The following is a 15,721-nucleotide window of genomic DNA, read 5'->3' on the forward strand; positions in this document are numbered from 1 at the left end:
GTATTTCAAATAATTAGGAATAGAAAAGATTTTTTTTTTCCTTCTCTTTCAGAGAGCAAAAGAATTCAAGTTTTCCAGATAGTGCAAGGTGAGGCATTTTTTCCTCATCAGACAGCTTCCAGAGCTGAATTAAGTAAGGCTCACAATGATAGGTCCCCGGGGCAGAGTTAAAGACAGGTGGTGCTGTGGTGGAGACACAGGTCTTTCTTCTCACATCTTTGTGAGAATGCTCCAGGGTTCTTCTTGGGCAATAGCATTCAGTTCCCTGCTCTCTCATCATAAAAATAGGACCCACTCTAAGAGCAGCCAGCCTATCAGGAATGCTAAAATAATAGGTTTTTCCATAATTTTTGGCAAATCATTAACACAGAGGAGCCTTTCAAAACAGTCATGTTGAATTTTTCTTTAAAAGGCAGAGATGCACAAGTTTTATTAAAAGACAAAGCCTTTGTGGCTGTTAATTTTAAGAGAATCTACTTTGTGATGGTGGCTGGATGTTGGTAAGGCAGAAGATGATCTTGAGATCTGTGGTCTGGACGTTGCTTCTATCTTTTAGAAACCTTCAGAATTTGGCTTGCTTCAGTTTATCAATATGGTAGCACAGTTTCAGCGCGGGGCCCAGCTTCAGACCCAAGTATTTCATGACCATATCACTCTTCAGCAACAAGAGAGCATTGCCATCAATCTCCTGGAACAGGATCAGAAAAGGAAAATCCAGAGGTGGTCAGAATACTAGAACAGTGGCTATGGCTAACATGGGGTCAGGGGATGAGGGAAGGGAATAAGGATTTACTGGGATACACATCTCTTAGTCCCAAGGCAATATCTTCTTTAAAAAAATAAATTAAGCAGGCTGCGTTGTAGCCTATGAACAAGTAATAAATTGTATCATGTATCTTGAAAGTATCATAGATAAGCTGCTATATAACGATTGCCACTTCAGATAGCTGTGAAATTAGGTGATTGACTAGTTGTTACTTAACCTTCTAATTTCTGTATAAGTCTAATTACATGAAAAAGAAGTTGGTGTTTTGATTTTTTACTTTGCTTTTCTGTTTGGAGTGTCATTGCAACTACTGTATTGTAAATGATGGAAAATAATTGCATATGTTAAAAAAATATGAAACTTTATAAAGTAAAAAAAAATAAAATTTTTAAATAAAATAAATTAATTAATTAATTAATTAAAGTGAACACATCCTGTGTTTCACTTCCCATAATCTCCCTGCGGTCATATGACACATTGGATCTTTCATATTCCTGCTCCCCCTACTGAAGGAACCAAACATAACCCCAGTCATATTCCCGCTATCCCCGATGTGATATTTATCTCCTCATCTGCTCCAGGACCAAAGAAGCAAAAAGTTTGTAATGGACTTAATGTTTGTGTCCCCCATCCAAATTCAACTGTTGAAATCCTAACCTCCCATATGCTGGTGCTTGGAGGTGGGGCTTTGGGAGGTGATTAGATCATGAGGGTGGAGCCCTCATGAGTGGGGTTAGTGTCCTCATACAACAAGATGGCAGTCTGCAGCCCAGCTCTCACCCTGATCTCAGACTTCCAGTCTTCAGGGCTGAGAAATAACATCACTCTTGTCCATAAGCCAACCAGGCCAAGGAACTTCGTTAGAGCAGCTTGACTGGATTAAGACAATGTGTCATCAGTTAGACCCCGAAACTAGCGGTTACATTTCATTTCCAGTGCTGGTATGAGGCCCTGAATGCTGCCCATCACCTGAATCTCATCTAACTTTTCTTGGTAAGCCCACTGACCTTGAGCTGATTACCAAATTGCTAATTACATTCGATGAGGGATTTCAGGTGTTTGGCCCTGTCAATAATTTGAGGTGGCATACAACTAAATAATGCACCTACTTCATCCCAGGATTCAGCGCAAAGAACTGCTAAGGGAATGCCAACCCCTTGTGGTCGTGGTATTGTTCCCATTTGTCTCTGAAAATGGTAACCCTCCAGAATGCATGTAGAATTCATGAATTACTAAGGCTGGGCTTCCTCATTCACCTATCCTGTTATTTTCAGGTCACAAGAGACAAAGGGTAGGAAGTGTGGGTGCTCAGGTTGGAAGAAGAGGCAGCTACAGAACTCATATAACCATGTAAGGGTCACCAGCCCCTCTCCTCCATCTATCCAGCCTGTGCTGATGAAACACCCACTCTGTCACTCACTGTGTTGTTGGCAAAATGGAAGAGTGGGCAGATCTCATCAGTGGGTCTAATATTCTCTCTTTACCCCATCTCCTAGACTTCCACCATCCGCCTACCACTCTGGAGGAGAGCTAGACTCCTCCCACCCAGATCTGTCTCAGCATCACCCACGCTGTGGTCCCTGCTCTCAAGACCCCACTGTCCAGTGATGTTAAATATATCCCTAATGACTCAGTCAAGCATCTGACTCTTGGTTTTGGCTCAGGTCTTGATCTCATGGTTTCATGAGTTTGAGCCCCACATCAGGCTCTGTGCTGACAGTGTGGAGCCTGCTTGGGATTCTTTCTCTCCCTCTCTCTCTCTCTCTGCCCATCACCCACTCCTGCTGTCTCTGTCTCTCTCAAAAAAAAAAACCATAAATAAACTCAAATAAATATACATATCTCCCTAATGAAATGTGAGTGTTGGGTTAGAGGAAGAATCTCCCCAGACCTGAGAGTATAGTTTCTATGACAGGATCACCAAACAAAAGTGGAAGACCGGCAGGACAATATATGGTAAATGGTCAGCTGGAATAATGCTTCTTCTCTTCCCCCCAAGGTGTCTACATCCTACTCCCCTAACCTGTGAGTATGTTAGGCTACCCAGCAAAGGGGAATCAAGGTTACCAATGAGCTGGCTTTAAAACAGGGGGAGTATCCTGGATGACTGGGTGGGAGAGACAGCATAATCACAAGGATCCTTATAAGCAGAAGAAATCAGAAGTCAGAACCGGAAATGGCAGGCTGGGCTCGCCCGATGTTGCTGGACTTGAGGATGAGGGCGAGGCAGACAGGCCAAGAAATGAGGGTGGATCCAGATGCTGGGAAAGGCCAGGAAACCAATTCTCCCTAGAGCTTCCAGAAAGGGATGTCAGCCCTGCAGACGCCTTGATCTCAGCCCGCTGAGACCCCTGTCAGACTCTTGACCCACTGAATTGTAAGATAATAAAATCTGTGTTTTTCTAAGCTGGATATTTGTGGTAATTGGTTATAGCAGCAACAGAAACTGACATAGTAAGCCTGGCAGATGAAGTATTAATTATTACTTTTTTTTTCCATTTATCATCTTTCGCTATTTCAGAATCTCTTAAATATATATTCCAGAATCTCAGTTCTAAGAATACCTGCTAAATGAAGGTTAACTACAAGCCAGGTGCTGTGCTGAACCCCTCACGTGCATTTTCCCATCGACTCCTCAAATCGGCCTAGAACCTTAGGCACTGTTACAATTTGCCTGGCATATTGTAGGTATGCTATAAATGTTTGTTGAATGCGCAGACAGACGGATGGATGGGCAGGAAAACAGGCACTCCTAATAAGGGCCGGAACGAGGGAACAGATGGGACAAATACCCTTCCTTAAAAACAAAACAAAGTGAGAAGCCTGTGGTCCCATCTGGCCTCCCTTGAGTGGTGGCCCAGGCTTAGTTTAGACCAGTCCCCTCGGCAGGACCACAGCTTCCTGAACCTCGCCCTTCCTCCGTGCTCCCTGCACCCCCCCTCTACCCCCCTCCCAGGCCAGGCCCACCATGCATCTGCGAGTACTTACGTGCTTTCTGAAGAGCTCCACGTGAGGCCCCAGAGCCTGCGGGTCAGCGTCTTTCACAAACCAGACCACATCCTCCACAGTCCAGGTGGACGGATTCCTGCTCCAGGGCTGCCTGGCATCCTGCCCGTCTGAGGGAGGGCTTGAGGCTGGATGGGCAGGCATGGACAAGGAGAACATTAGACACTGACCAGGATGGTGGCCTCAGTGCCTACCTGGGTGCTGCCTGCCCCCACCTGGACCCGAGTCTAAGGCTGTGGCCTGAGTGACCTCCTGTGATAGAGAAAGCCTTGGGGAGGCAGCCCGGAGCACAGGGGAGGCCATCTCTGGAGGCAGACCCTCCTATCTGTGCAAATGTCCGCTACTCTTCCAGGCACTAAAGTGCTAGAAAATGGATCTCTTTCAACAGGCTGCACTTCTGATCCATGTTAGAGTTTTAAAAAACCCCTCATGCTCAGTTCTGTCTCAGTGAGCCCTGGACCTCCTGTAGCTGGGTGACCAGAGAAACCTTGCTCAGCTCAATGTCCAAATTGGCCCCTACGGTGCTAGGAGGCCAGAAAGAATTCAGATCCTTTCTGCCTCCACTGGTTACACGGAGACATAACGACACGGCAGAGCTGAGGTGCCTTTTGGTCCTCGTTCTGGGTCTCTGCCACCAGTGGTCGGAATCCCTCTGTGAGAGGTGCCCTTTCTCTGCATGTGCAGAAAGGAGACATCGTCTCACTGGCCCAGGCACACACTGAGTGCCTCCACGGCCCCCTGCTCTTCAGAGGACTCGCTCCCATCTCCCCTACTAGAATGAGACTTCCTTGACAGCAAAGGGTCTAATCCTGTGCCTGGTCCAGAGCTGGTCCTTGATAAGTGACTATTGCATGACCTGCAGTGTTCCAGAAATGCATCTCCCACATGGAAGATTAAAAGGCACAAGACAAGTAAAGGAAGAAGGAAGTAATGAATCACATGCCTGGCCGTATTTAGAGATTGACTCTTTTCTTATGTCCCAAACTAACTCATTCTTTTTCCCCAGCACCAGCTTCGCCTCCTGCCTGTCAGGTTTCTGAAACCACAATGATGTCTCTACTTCCACCTCCACCTCCACTGCCCCTTATTCGCACCCCATATTTAATTATTCTTAAGCTCTTAGGAGGATGCCTCTCACACTAGATCCTCCCTTCTACCCTGCTGCCCCTGTCTGAGATCCTCTTACCCAAACCCCTGAAATGGTTTCTTTTCTTTTTAATAATAGTTTATTGTCAAATTGGTTTCCATATATCACCCAGTGCTTCTCCGCACAAGTGCCCTCCTCCATGACCATCACTCCCTTCCCCCTGCCCCCTCCCCCTTCAGCCCTCAGTTCGTTCCTGAAATGGTTGCTATGGGTATCCTTGCCCTGGGCTCTCTTCCTTTTAGGGCAAAACTGTCTACTGCCTCAATGCTTTCCGCAGACCAAGCCCTCTCTGTGCCCCTTATGAATGTCCCTTGCCTATGTACTGACTCCAGAGTCCGTACTCTAGCTCAAGGTCAAGGACTCTCTTTGGTCTCAATAGTATCTTTCCTTCTGAGACAGAAGGATGTAGAGAGGACAAGAGACCTAGGAGCCACCCATTGCTAGCAATTTGACCATGACTCAGCTCATTAGCTGTAAAATGGCAACACTGTCCTCTAGGAAGGGCAAGTGTCAGGATTGAAATGGGATCAGGCCAGGGCCCTGGGCTACCTCACATCAGGCGCTCCACAGAGGGAAGGAGACACCCTGCCTGCCTTCCCAGCCCCCCCTGCACACTCCCATCTGGGCACACTGACAGAATGTCTCCCCCGCTTCCCCTCTCCATCTCTAGCCAGTGCTTTTGGCTTTTCTCTAGAAGCGTATACTCTCCCTCCTTTCCACAGGAGCTCTACCAGCCATCACAGCCCAGGCAGACCCCTTCATAGACAGCATTTCTGTGTCCTGCCACCTGGACATCACTTTCCTCTGCCTTTAACCCCCATATCTTCATTGTTAAGACACTTTCCACATTCCCTTTTTTACTGCAATTATGCGTGCCTGTAATCTCCAGTTAGAGTTAAATTTCTTGAGGACAATCATTTTCATTCCTCCCCCCGCCCCCACCCCCCACCCCCCCCACCCCCGCATCCCATTCATTCCACAAACATGTACTGAGCTTCTCTTCTGTACCAGGTGCCGGGCAAAGTGGCGAACATCAGGATCCTCTCATTCCAGGGTTTATAATCATTGGCTCCATCACAATTCAAAGTAAATGTGTTTGTAAATATGGGCTCAGGGGGTGTAAAATGAATCGATAAATTTTGTGGGAACAGTATAGATAACTCATATCAAGGGCATGAGCAGGCAATCCTTAATCCTATTTTTCAGACCCAAAGAAAGTGGAGGCTCTGAACAATGGAGCATCTTCCCTACAGAGTAATTCTACACGAAAAGTCCAGAAGCCTTTGCTTCCATTTCCCCCTTTTAATCTCAGGGTGCAGTGGTTCTCTGCCATCTCTTTCTTGCTCCTCTTTTTAATGTGTTCAAAAAGTGCACAACTCTCCATCGGTGCTGAGAAAAGTTCAGCACCACACTTCTGAATCTGCCCTAAAACCATGATGGGTCAGTTGAGAACTGGATTTACTTTGAGATTTGCCTGCCTTTTCCTTGCCGGACCGGGGAGGGTCCCGTAAAGTGAGTTGGCGCAGGGCATTTTGCCGGGAAACTGTTAGTGCACCCTGGAGCCCTCTGAATGTGATGCATGCTTATTAGAGATGATTTCACTGAATTTAAAGACATCTGCACTCAACATGGGGATGAGGAATCACAGAAATCATATTTCCCTGGATTCTGCCCCATTGGTGCTTCAGCGGTAATCAGGGTGATAAAAGATGCTCTGATTACAAAGGCTGGAAGCCTTTGGTACCAAGAATGATTTTAGAGTGATCAAAGCAAAGGTCGAATCAAGTTTCCTGTAACCGACAGGAAGGAAGACTACCAGACCAATTCACAGCATCATCCTCACGAGCCTGAGCTCCTTAAGCAAGGTCAGGGCACAACTTTCCTAGTGGCCATGGTGGGGGGTGGGGCGGGCTGAGCAAGAGAGGTGGGCTCATCTTTCCTGAGGGGGCTCTCAGGTGACGGCTGTGGAGGGAGGCGGCCCAGTTGGAGAGTGGCCCCAGTGCTTGCTGTGGGCACATTTCACCTTTCCCCCAGATAGAATGGCAGCGGTCGGGCCTCTCTGGAGCCTCTGTGAGGGGCCTCTTCGTCATACAAGACGGAGAGTAGCAGGAAGCCTGTCACACCTTGGGAACTGCTCAAGATCCCAAGCACATAAACCCACTCTAGAAGGAAGAGAAATGGAGCTTTCCAGTGGCAGGTTTGTAAAGCCTTTGCAGTGGTCTGTGCTCGCAAAGATAATAAATACACTAGCCCCCCTCCAGCGGGGGCTGGAAGTGTCAGGAAGACAGACGGGTCCCGCCTGACACAGCCAGGCCAGGCAGATGGAATTGGACAGCAGGAAGACATGACGGATGAGAAAAGAATCTTGCTCCTAAGGGACCAGAGCATGCAGAGTGCTCACCAAACACCTTTATGGGAAGGCAGGACTCTCCTTGTCAGAGAACTTTGTGTATGTCATGTCCCTTCGCTAGAGCTGCCGGATGCAGTGAAGAGTGAACCCCAGTTGTGAATGGATGTGTAAGCGAAAGAGGTGGCTGTTGTTTCTAAAGTGGATCTCACACGCACTGGGGACAAATGCCTATGAATCAGTGTTTAAAGCAAGCCCGGGCATGCTCACAGCATAGGTACTTGCACTGCTGTCTTTGAATCTCTGTGTCTCGTACATGCCCACAACCACATACATAATTTCCTTTTGCTCAGTCATAATTCAAAGAAAACTTTTGAGCTGGCAATAGAGTCGTGTGGGAGAATGGAATGGGCAACGAGCTGGGAGTCAATATCCCTATCACCCACCAGCCATGCAAGTGTCTTTGTACTTCTTGGGTGTGAAATAAGGGAGTTGGGAAGAATCTCTAAGTGTCCCCTTGTCCCTGTCAGCATCTCTAGCTCCAGATCTGGTTTGGGGGGATGGGGGGTGAAGGCCAGAGAAAGGCAGATCTGTTCTCAGCTCCTCCTACTGACCTGGTCCCCGTAGAATGCACCCTTCCTAGAAACGAGGCCATGCGGAGTGTGTGAGGTGCCTGGGCTAGCCCACAATCTGGGCGGCATCAGGTAGTTTAAAACAGTGTTGTTTTTCATTATTTCTATTGTAAAAATTCTCTGTGAGGTGAGAGAGATAGAGATAGAAGAGTGCCTGACCAATCCTCAAATTTTAATCAGGTTTTTCTTTTATTCCTTCAAGACCAGCTAACATGCTGCATGACAAGAGAGGATATGCCCCGAGAGACAAGGAGAGACCAAAGGCCTAAAATGAGGCTGGATCCTTCTCTACCACCACAGACATGCCACCTCTGGGCAAGCAGTCTGACTTCTGCCAGGAAGCTTCCAGCCACGCCTCCCCTCTGTCCTTCCCTAGCCAGCTCCTGCTTCCCCGTCCCACTGGCTCCACTGTCACTTCTCCGGGAAGCCTTTCCCACATCCCCAGAGCAGACTCAGTGACCCCTCCTTAGCTTTGCATCCATACTTTTCCTCGGAGGAATAGTTACTGTTGGAATGAAGTTTGTGCAATACTGTTAACGTCTGCCTCTGTGGAATTGCACACTGTCAGAGACCAGGACCCACGTGTGTCTTACTCACAGCTCCATCCTTAGCCCTAAGAGGAGCCCCTGGCACAGTGTGCTCAGCATCTGCTGGCTGAGATGGAGCAAAAGCTCTCGGAGTCTTCGTTGCCTTACCTGTCAAACACCTGCCATGCTGTGAGGATTAAATGGATGATGTGAGGCAGTAGACAGTTAGAGTTAATCAAAAGGTAGTTGCTATTCTCCCTATTGGTATTATATGTCATTCCATAATAGATTTGTCTTGCTCAAAGTCCATGGCCATCAGCTTACCTCCCTGTTCGGAAACGTCTGGTTCCCACAGATGAAAGCTCAGTCTGCTTGCCATGGACCCCAAATCTCCCAGCATGATTTCCCCTCAGCATCTCTGCACAAGCTGTCTTCCCTGGAATGAACGAGCCCATGGCACACCTCTGCTCACGTCAACCCCTCCACCTAGAGCTCTGTCGCCATTCTCCATTTCTGACTGGATAGCCTCTCTGTCCATCACCCAACACCTTACCCTATGGAAGTGAACTCCAATCCATGGGAATAATCAGCTCATATTTACCTCATTTCTTGATTCTGAAACTTGGACTTAATTGTGCTTGGGAATTATACAGCATTGTCCTATTTAATGCAAAAGCTAGGAAGCTTTTGTTATCTGAAAACTTTATAGCTCTTGATGTTTATCTGTTGGGTGAGAGATGTTTATATGTTGAATGGGGAAGAGCTCTCAAACTTTTACCAGAGTATCAGCAGAAACCAGGAAAATATGTCCTGTGAATATATCCCATGGGAGTCTACTGGCAGAGGCTATAGGTACGATACATCAAGACAGCAGGGGGCCAGGGCGAACATGCACAGGAGAGAGAAGGCTGAGAAATCTGTCATGTCATCCATATCTACCCTCTTGCCTGCAGCCTCATGCAGCTCTCTGGATTCTGTGGTTTTAAACCATTTTGATTAGCACCACAGGGGAAAATCCATTTTTAGGTCCCTTCCAGGGTTTACAACTTAGGTCAAACCCTCCTAAAGAGTTATGGTTTCTTCAAACCAACTACTTACACTTGGGATGCTATTCCAGAGCAATCCTGAGCAATTCCTTGGGTGGAGGGCAAACTTAATAACCATCCAGAGGGCCCACAGCAAGCACCTAGACTGGCAGCGAGGTGACAAATGAGTAAGGAACACAATGGTTTCCTCTCCTATGTTAGCATACTGCCATTCAATTCAGCTCATCTTATCTCCATGGGTTCCAGACACGTTTAGCTGCGCAGACTTTGTTTGAGCAAAGCATACATAGACCCCTGCTCTGCAAATGTGAAGAGGCCCTGGATAAAGAGCGCAGGGTGTTGGGAGCCCTGTCTGCTCCCATCCCCTCTTCCAATTTCCTAGAGCCTCAGAGGGACTCCCTGAAGCCTACTGAACACAGTCTGAAAATCTCTGGGTAATTTTGAAACATACAGGCTTTAGAGCCAGTTAAAGTGAAATCCTGACTCAAAACTTGAATGACTTTATCTTGATCTTCATTTCTCTATCTATACATTGTATACAATAATACCTACTATAATAATATGTACATACTACAATAATAGATTATAAAATATAACTTGTAATACATCATAAATAATACATGGAAAGTGTCTGGCTCTTGGTAGGTGCTCAATAAGTAGCTATTTCGTAAATGCCTCAAGCAAGCAGGCCTTTTCTGGGGCTGTGGAGGATTCAGATATGAGCAAAGGACCTCACAAAGCTGAGGGTCTGGTTCCTACTACGGGATGGGAAAGAGAAAGTCCTAGGGATGAGGGAACAAAGTGCTACAAAATTAGAAGGAAGGAACATTTCTAATTGGGAGGTGTGACTGAGGCTCTCAGTCACCTACTTAATATCTTTTTTCCCACTTCTTCCATTTTAATGGAACCCCTGATTTCCAGCTGGGATCATGGTTACTTAGAACAAAATCATATTTCCCAGTTTCCCTTGCAGCTGGAGGCCATGGGACTAAGTTCTGGCCAATGAGATGTAAGCAGAAGTGGAAACCTCTTTCAGAGATGCTGGCACTGCCCTCTGTCCCTTTATTCTCCCCACCCTCTCCCTCCATCTTGATGCTGAAATGGGCACAGCTGGCTGATTTTCTGGTATCTGTGGTTCCACTTAGCACACTGGTTAAAGGACTCTCTGGAGTATTTGAGTTAATGTACCTACAAAGGATGAATAATTTTCTTTTTCTTCAGTGTACCACAGAGGCTCAACAATGAATTTCCACTGTTATATTCTGCAGCAGTTTTACTCTGAAGAAGCTGGGTGACTGTGTGATTTTTGAACATCCCACAGCCCAAAGGGGCCCATCTAATTATGAACAACTCTGATTCACAGGGTTTCAAAGTTCTTACTAATATATCTAAGTGGTGAAAAAGGCAATTAGTCTACATACAGTTAGTGGTTTTTTTGGAGTGGAAGGTAGGAGGCACTGGTGGGTTCTATCTCTCTGATTTTACCCAAGATCATAAGAGGCAAAGTCCTGAGTGAGTGGGAATCTCCTGGGGGCAACCAGAGCTCTCACAGAGAGGGCTATCTCAGAGCTGGTTCCCAGGGAGAGTCTGCCCCGCACTCCGACAGCTAACTGGAGTATAATTCCAGGAGAAGAAAGGACTGGAGAGGAGGCAAAAATATAGGACAAGAGAGTTGTTGAGGCCGGGATAGGAAGGCACCCCAAAAGGGTAGGAAAGCTACTGTGAGATCCCTTTGAAGGATCCAAGATTCCCCTCAACCAGGGGCGCCAAATAGATTGGGATGGGACAGCCAATCCTTCATCCTCTTAAGATATAGGGCCTGATACTCCACCAACTTGACTGGAAAGGAGAGTAAATATCCCTTTTTTAAAAAATGGATATGAACTCTTAGGATTATGCATCCATTCAATCAGGCAATGACCTTTGATCACCACCCTGAGCAAATGGGAGTTGGGTTGAGGAAAAAGGTTAAGAAGAGACATCTAAAAGGCAAGGGACACCAAGAGGAGGGTTTTGACAACCAGGGGCAACATGAGGACTCTGGCATCATGGTAGGGGACACAGATATAATGAATGTTTATTGAACTACTATATGCCAGAGGCTACACAAACTCTGGGGATGAGCCTGGGAAGTAAATGCTGCCCCTCATTTACCTTAAGATGTCGATTTGTGCCAGATCTTGTTCTCTTCTCTTGTTCTTAAAAATCAAGTAGACCAATGTCTCTCCTCTTTGGAAAATGGGCTTTGCCCACTCAAATCTTCTGCCTGACTGATGACTTAAGTGACAGTGTTGGGAAGTAGTCTGCAGGGTGCCTCTACATTTGGCAAGAGCCCCCATGGCTGAAGGATTCTGTACTCTGCTCCTCAGAACTGCCTTTCGCTCAAGGGGGTCCTGCCTCCCTTTCTATCTATCCTCAGCCAGGAGAAGCTGGTGTGAGATGGGGGAGGTCTCTGAGGGAAGCACATGGAGGATGTTGGATCTTACAAACTAGCTCATCGCTGTGGCTTCTCCAGGGTACTGGTAGAGAGATCCAAGGCTCCGTACAAAAATGTGGCTTGCCAAAGAAGACAGCCAACCCATTGGAAGGCTCCAGAAGGGAAGGATGAAGACTCCCTGACTCCTCATCCCGGGACTTCCTCTCTTCAGCAGCTTTCAGGCACAGGCAGCTGGGCTGTGATTGGCTGAGAGTGTTCACATGATCTGTGACAGCTAATATTTATTGAGCTTTTACCATGTCCTAAGTCTTGCACTGAATATACATATGAACTTATTTAATCCTCCCAACAAACCTATGAGGTAGATGCTATTGTTATCATTCTAATTTTACAGGTGAGGAAACTGAGGCACAGAGAAATCTAGACTTGCAAAAGGTCATACAGTCAGGAAGTAGTAGGTTCAGGATTCCAACCCAGTGCATCTGGCTCCACAGTCCATGGGATTATCTACTATACTTTACAGCCTTTGTTCATTAATGAAATACTGAAGCTTGAAAATTATTTAAAAAAAATACAATGCACAATGGACACCAAGCTATCCCTAGAATGAGAGCACTTTCATGCATTGCATCCTGACAAGGCATCACAGGGTAGTACAACCAGCTAATGGAAATGTTGTTTAACTCTGTTCTGCCCATGTATTTGTGTCCTGCAAATGTCACCCACTTTGCAAGAAAAGATGCTTTACTGACATCTGGTTCTTCTTGTACCTGGCAGAGAGATGATCTATATCACTCAGATTCCCTTAGAGTTAAGTGGGGCATAATGGCCACCTCTTGCCATTGAAATATGAGTGGAGATGATGTGCATCATACCCAAGCTCTAGGGAAGAGTATGTGTCTTCCTCACTTACTCTTTCCCTTTCTACCCAGTAGGTGTTTGGAAGCATGGAGGCCATAGGGGACAGCAGGGCCACAAAATGGACAAAGCCTGAGTCCCTGAATTGGGATCCATCCACAGACTAAGAACTGGAACTAAGAACACCAACCATCATGGAACTAAGGACACCCACCTTGGACTCTTGAACAAAAAAATAAAATAAATTTCTATTGCATTTGAGCCACTGTACGTTTTCGAGTCTACTTACTCCTACAGCCTAGCCTATTCTTATATACCATTGTCTTTCCAATTTTCTTTCCCATTTCCCAGTGTTCCCATATTCAAACAGCATTGTTCGCCTTCAAGCCACCCCGTCCCTCTACATGCAGTAATCCCAGAGCAAGGGCAGAGGAGGTTAAGTCATGGGGAAGCCAGAGCATGCATTACATTACCACATCTGTTTCCTTCAAGAGGGGTCCCATTTCTCTTGGGGCTGGAGCCTGGGGGCCTCAGCCCAGGTGCCAAGGGGCCTCCAGAGGACATGGGGCTGGAGCGGGGACCACTAGCTGTGGTGGCCAGGACTCCTCCAAGGTGGCCATCTCCAGAGTTCTGTCTCTTGCAGTACAGCGAGGAAGAGGTGGGCAAGGAGCCCCTGTGGCTAAAGGCGGAGGCAGAGAGGTCCATGCTGTAGCGGTTCATGCCCACAGGGTTCGCCAGGCACTCCTCAGTGGTGACTGTTTTTGCTAAGCAAGAAGGCAGGACAGAGATGCAGAGATCAGAAAGCAAGTCAAGGGGTTACCTGACAGTATCAGCAAATGTTTCCCCAGTGGTATGGGTGCCACTGTCTGTGGGGATGAGGGATGAGGAGGAATGGACCCCATGTCATATTCCCAAATAGTTCACCCTCAGCAGATTGAGACACTCGCCTCAGCAATGAAGCATATCTCAGTGAAGAAGGGATGGGAGACCTGCCCCTCTAGGTTCAGAAGAAAAAGGGATTAATTTGGTTATTGATGACTTGGAAGTAAAATTCAAAGGTTTTTCTCCTTCCATGGTGTTGCCTCTCCAGTAGTCTCTACTAAGTTGTCTGAATCTCCCTGCCCTCTTTCCTCTTGCTCACCGACACTGCCAGCCTCATGTGGCCCAGGGTGCTTTGGAAAAATCAAGCAAGAGTTACAATGCCCTTGAGTTAGGAGAAACACTTCGGCCTGGGTGGTGACACGGGGGCAATGGTGCTTCCTCCCCACACTTTTAGTCTCAATACACAGGAGGGTACTGTCCTTCCTCCAGAGCTAACAAGTTGGGGACACAAATGCTGATCTGGTTGGCCCCATGGTCCTCCCATCACCTGCAGATGAGAGATAAAGAGCCAATCAAAAGTGAAGGGGCAGTAAAGAAGCTGAAGAGTCAGCCAACCTCATCATCAGCTCCCTTCTGCTCAAGTAAATCACGACTTTCTATACTTTTAAAGCTTGATCTCATAGCCTGTTGAATGCTGTGAATTATACTGATTGCTAAATGGTATAGGTTGTTTTGTTTTATCTTAAAGGAAAAGTTCAGGAGAATTATGGGACTAGAAAGAAGAAGAGATATATTATTCGAGGAATTCCTTCTCTTCAGTTCCTTCCATCACAGACAAGATCACATGTGCTTAGTCCCATCAGTAATCATCTCTATCCTACATATGCTCAAAACAGATTTTGACATGCACAGAGAAAATGTATTAGAGTAACAAAACCAGTGGATCCTCCAAGGTTGGTAATCGGGGACCACATTTGAGGCCATAAGGTCCAGGTGTCTTCTTAATGTATGGACTCTTCCCATAATGTAGATATTGAAAGATTGAGAATTGATTTTATTAGAGGAGGTAGCAATTCTCATATATTGGGACAAATACAGATCTTGCCTGGAAATAAAAGTCATTGCATATGGGATGTTAGTAAAGCAGTGCTTAAAGCAAAATTTATAGCTGTAAATAATTACATTTAAAAAGAAGAAAGATCTCAAATTAATAACCTTATCTTTCATGATAAGATAATAGAGGGGTGGGGGAAGAGCAAACTATACATAGCCAAGCAGAAAGAAAGAAATAAAGATTAAAGCAGAAATAAGCAAAGATTAGAAAAACAACAGAGAAAATCAATGAAACCAAAGTTGGCTCTTTGAAATAATAACAAATTTGACAAACTTTAGCTACTTTGGGCAAGGAAAGAAGAAAAGATTCAAATTACCAGAAGCAGAAATGAAAGAAATACCAATGTTATAGAAATAAAACGGATCATTAAGGAATACTATGGACAATCAAATGCCAATACATCAGACAACTTAGAAGAAATGGACAAATTACCAAAACTGACTAAAAAAATAGACAATCTGAGTAATCCTAAAACAAGTAAAGAGAATTCATTAGTAATCAAAAACTACTCACAAAGAAATCCCAGGCCCAGATGGTTTCATGAGTGGATTCTACCAAGAATTTAAAGAAAATTTAAAACCAATTCTTTACAAACTCTTCCTAAAGATAGAAGAAAAATTTTATGGACTGAAGTATGTCCTCCAAAATTCATATGTTGAAGCCCTAACTCCCAAAGTGACTACATATAAGGAGGTAATAAAGGTTAAGTGAGATCTTAAGGGTAGGACCTTAATTTTTTATTATTATTATTTTTTTAATTATTATTATTATTTTTTAAAATAGATTATTCTCAAATTGGTTTCCATCCAACATCCAGTGCTCTTCCCCATAAGTGCCCTCCTCCATCACCACCACCACTTTTCCCCCCTTCACCTTCACCTTCAACCCTCAGTTCATTTTCAGCATTCAATAGTCTCTCAAGTTTTGCGTCCCTCTCTCTCCCCAACTCTCTTTCCCTCTTCCCCTCCCCCTGGTCCTCCATTAGGTTTCTCCTGTTTTCCTGTTAGACCTATGAGTGC

The 15,721-nt window shown here is 45.8% G+C and overlaps 1 protein-coding gene across 25 annotated transcripts in view; it reads right to left on the minus strand.

The window, feature by feature from the left end:
• Positions 1-374: 374 nt before the first annotated feature.
• Positions 375-15,721, minus strand: part of SCML4 (Scm polycomb group protein like 4) — a 103,177-nt gene continuing 87,830 nt past the window's right edge. For 23 of the 25 annotated variants that reach the window (XM_029945063.1, XM_029945075.1, XM_029945080.1 and 20 more), the window contains 3 exons: positions 13,240-13,530; positions 3,755-3,900; positions 375-688 (listed from right to left, as the gene is read on the minus strand). In XM_029945063.1, the coding sequence (XP_029800923.1) occupies positions 563-688; positions 3,755-3,900; positions 13,240-13,530 (563 nt within the window). In that variant the 3' untranslated portion in view covers positions 375-562. Of the gene's footprint in view, positions 689-3,754; positions 3,901-13,234; positions 13,531-15,721 lie in introns of all 25 variants that reach the window. The other 2 variants (XR_003910943.1, XM_029945073.1) reach the window with 2 other exon arrangements.

This window comes from Suricata suricatta, chromosome 7, assembly GCF_006229205.1.
Source record: "Suricata suricatta isolate VVHF042 chromosome 7, meerkat_22Aug2017_6uvM2_HiC, whole genome shotgun sequence".
NCBI lineage: Eukaryota > Metazoa > Chordata > Mammalia > Carnivora > Herpestidae > Suricata > Suricata suricatta.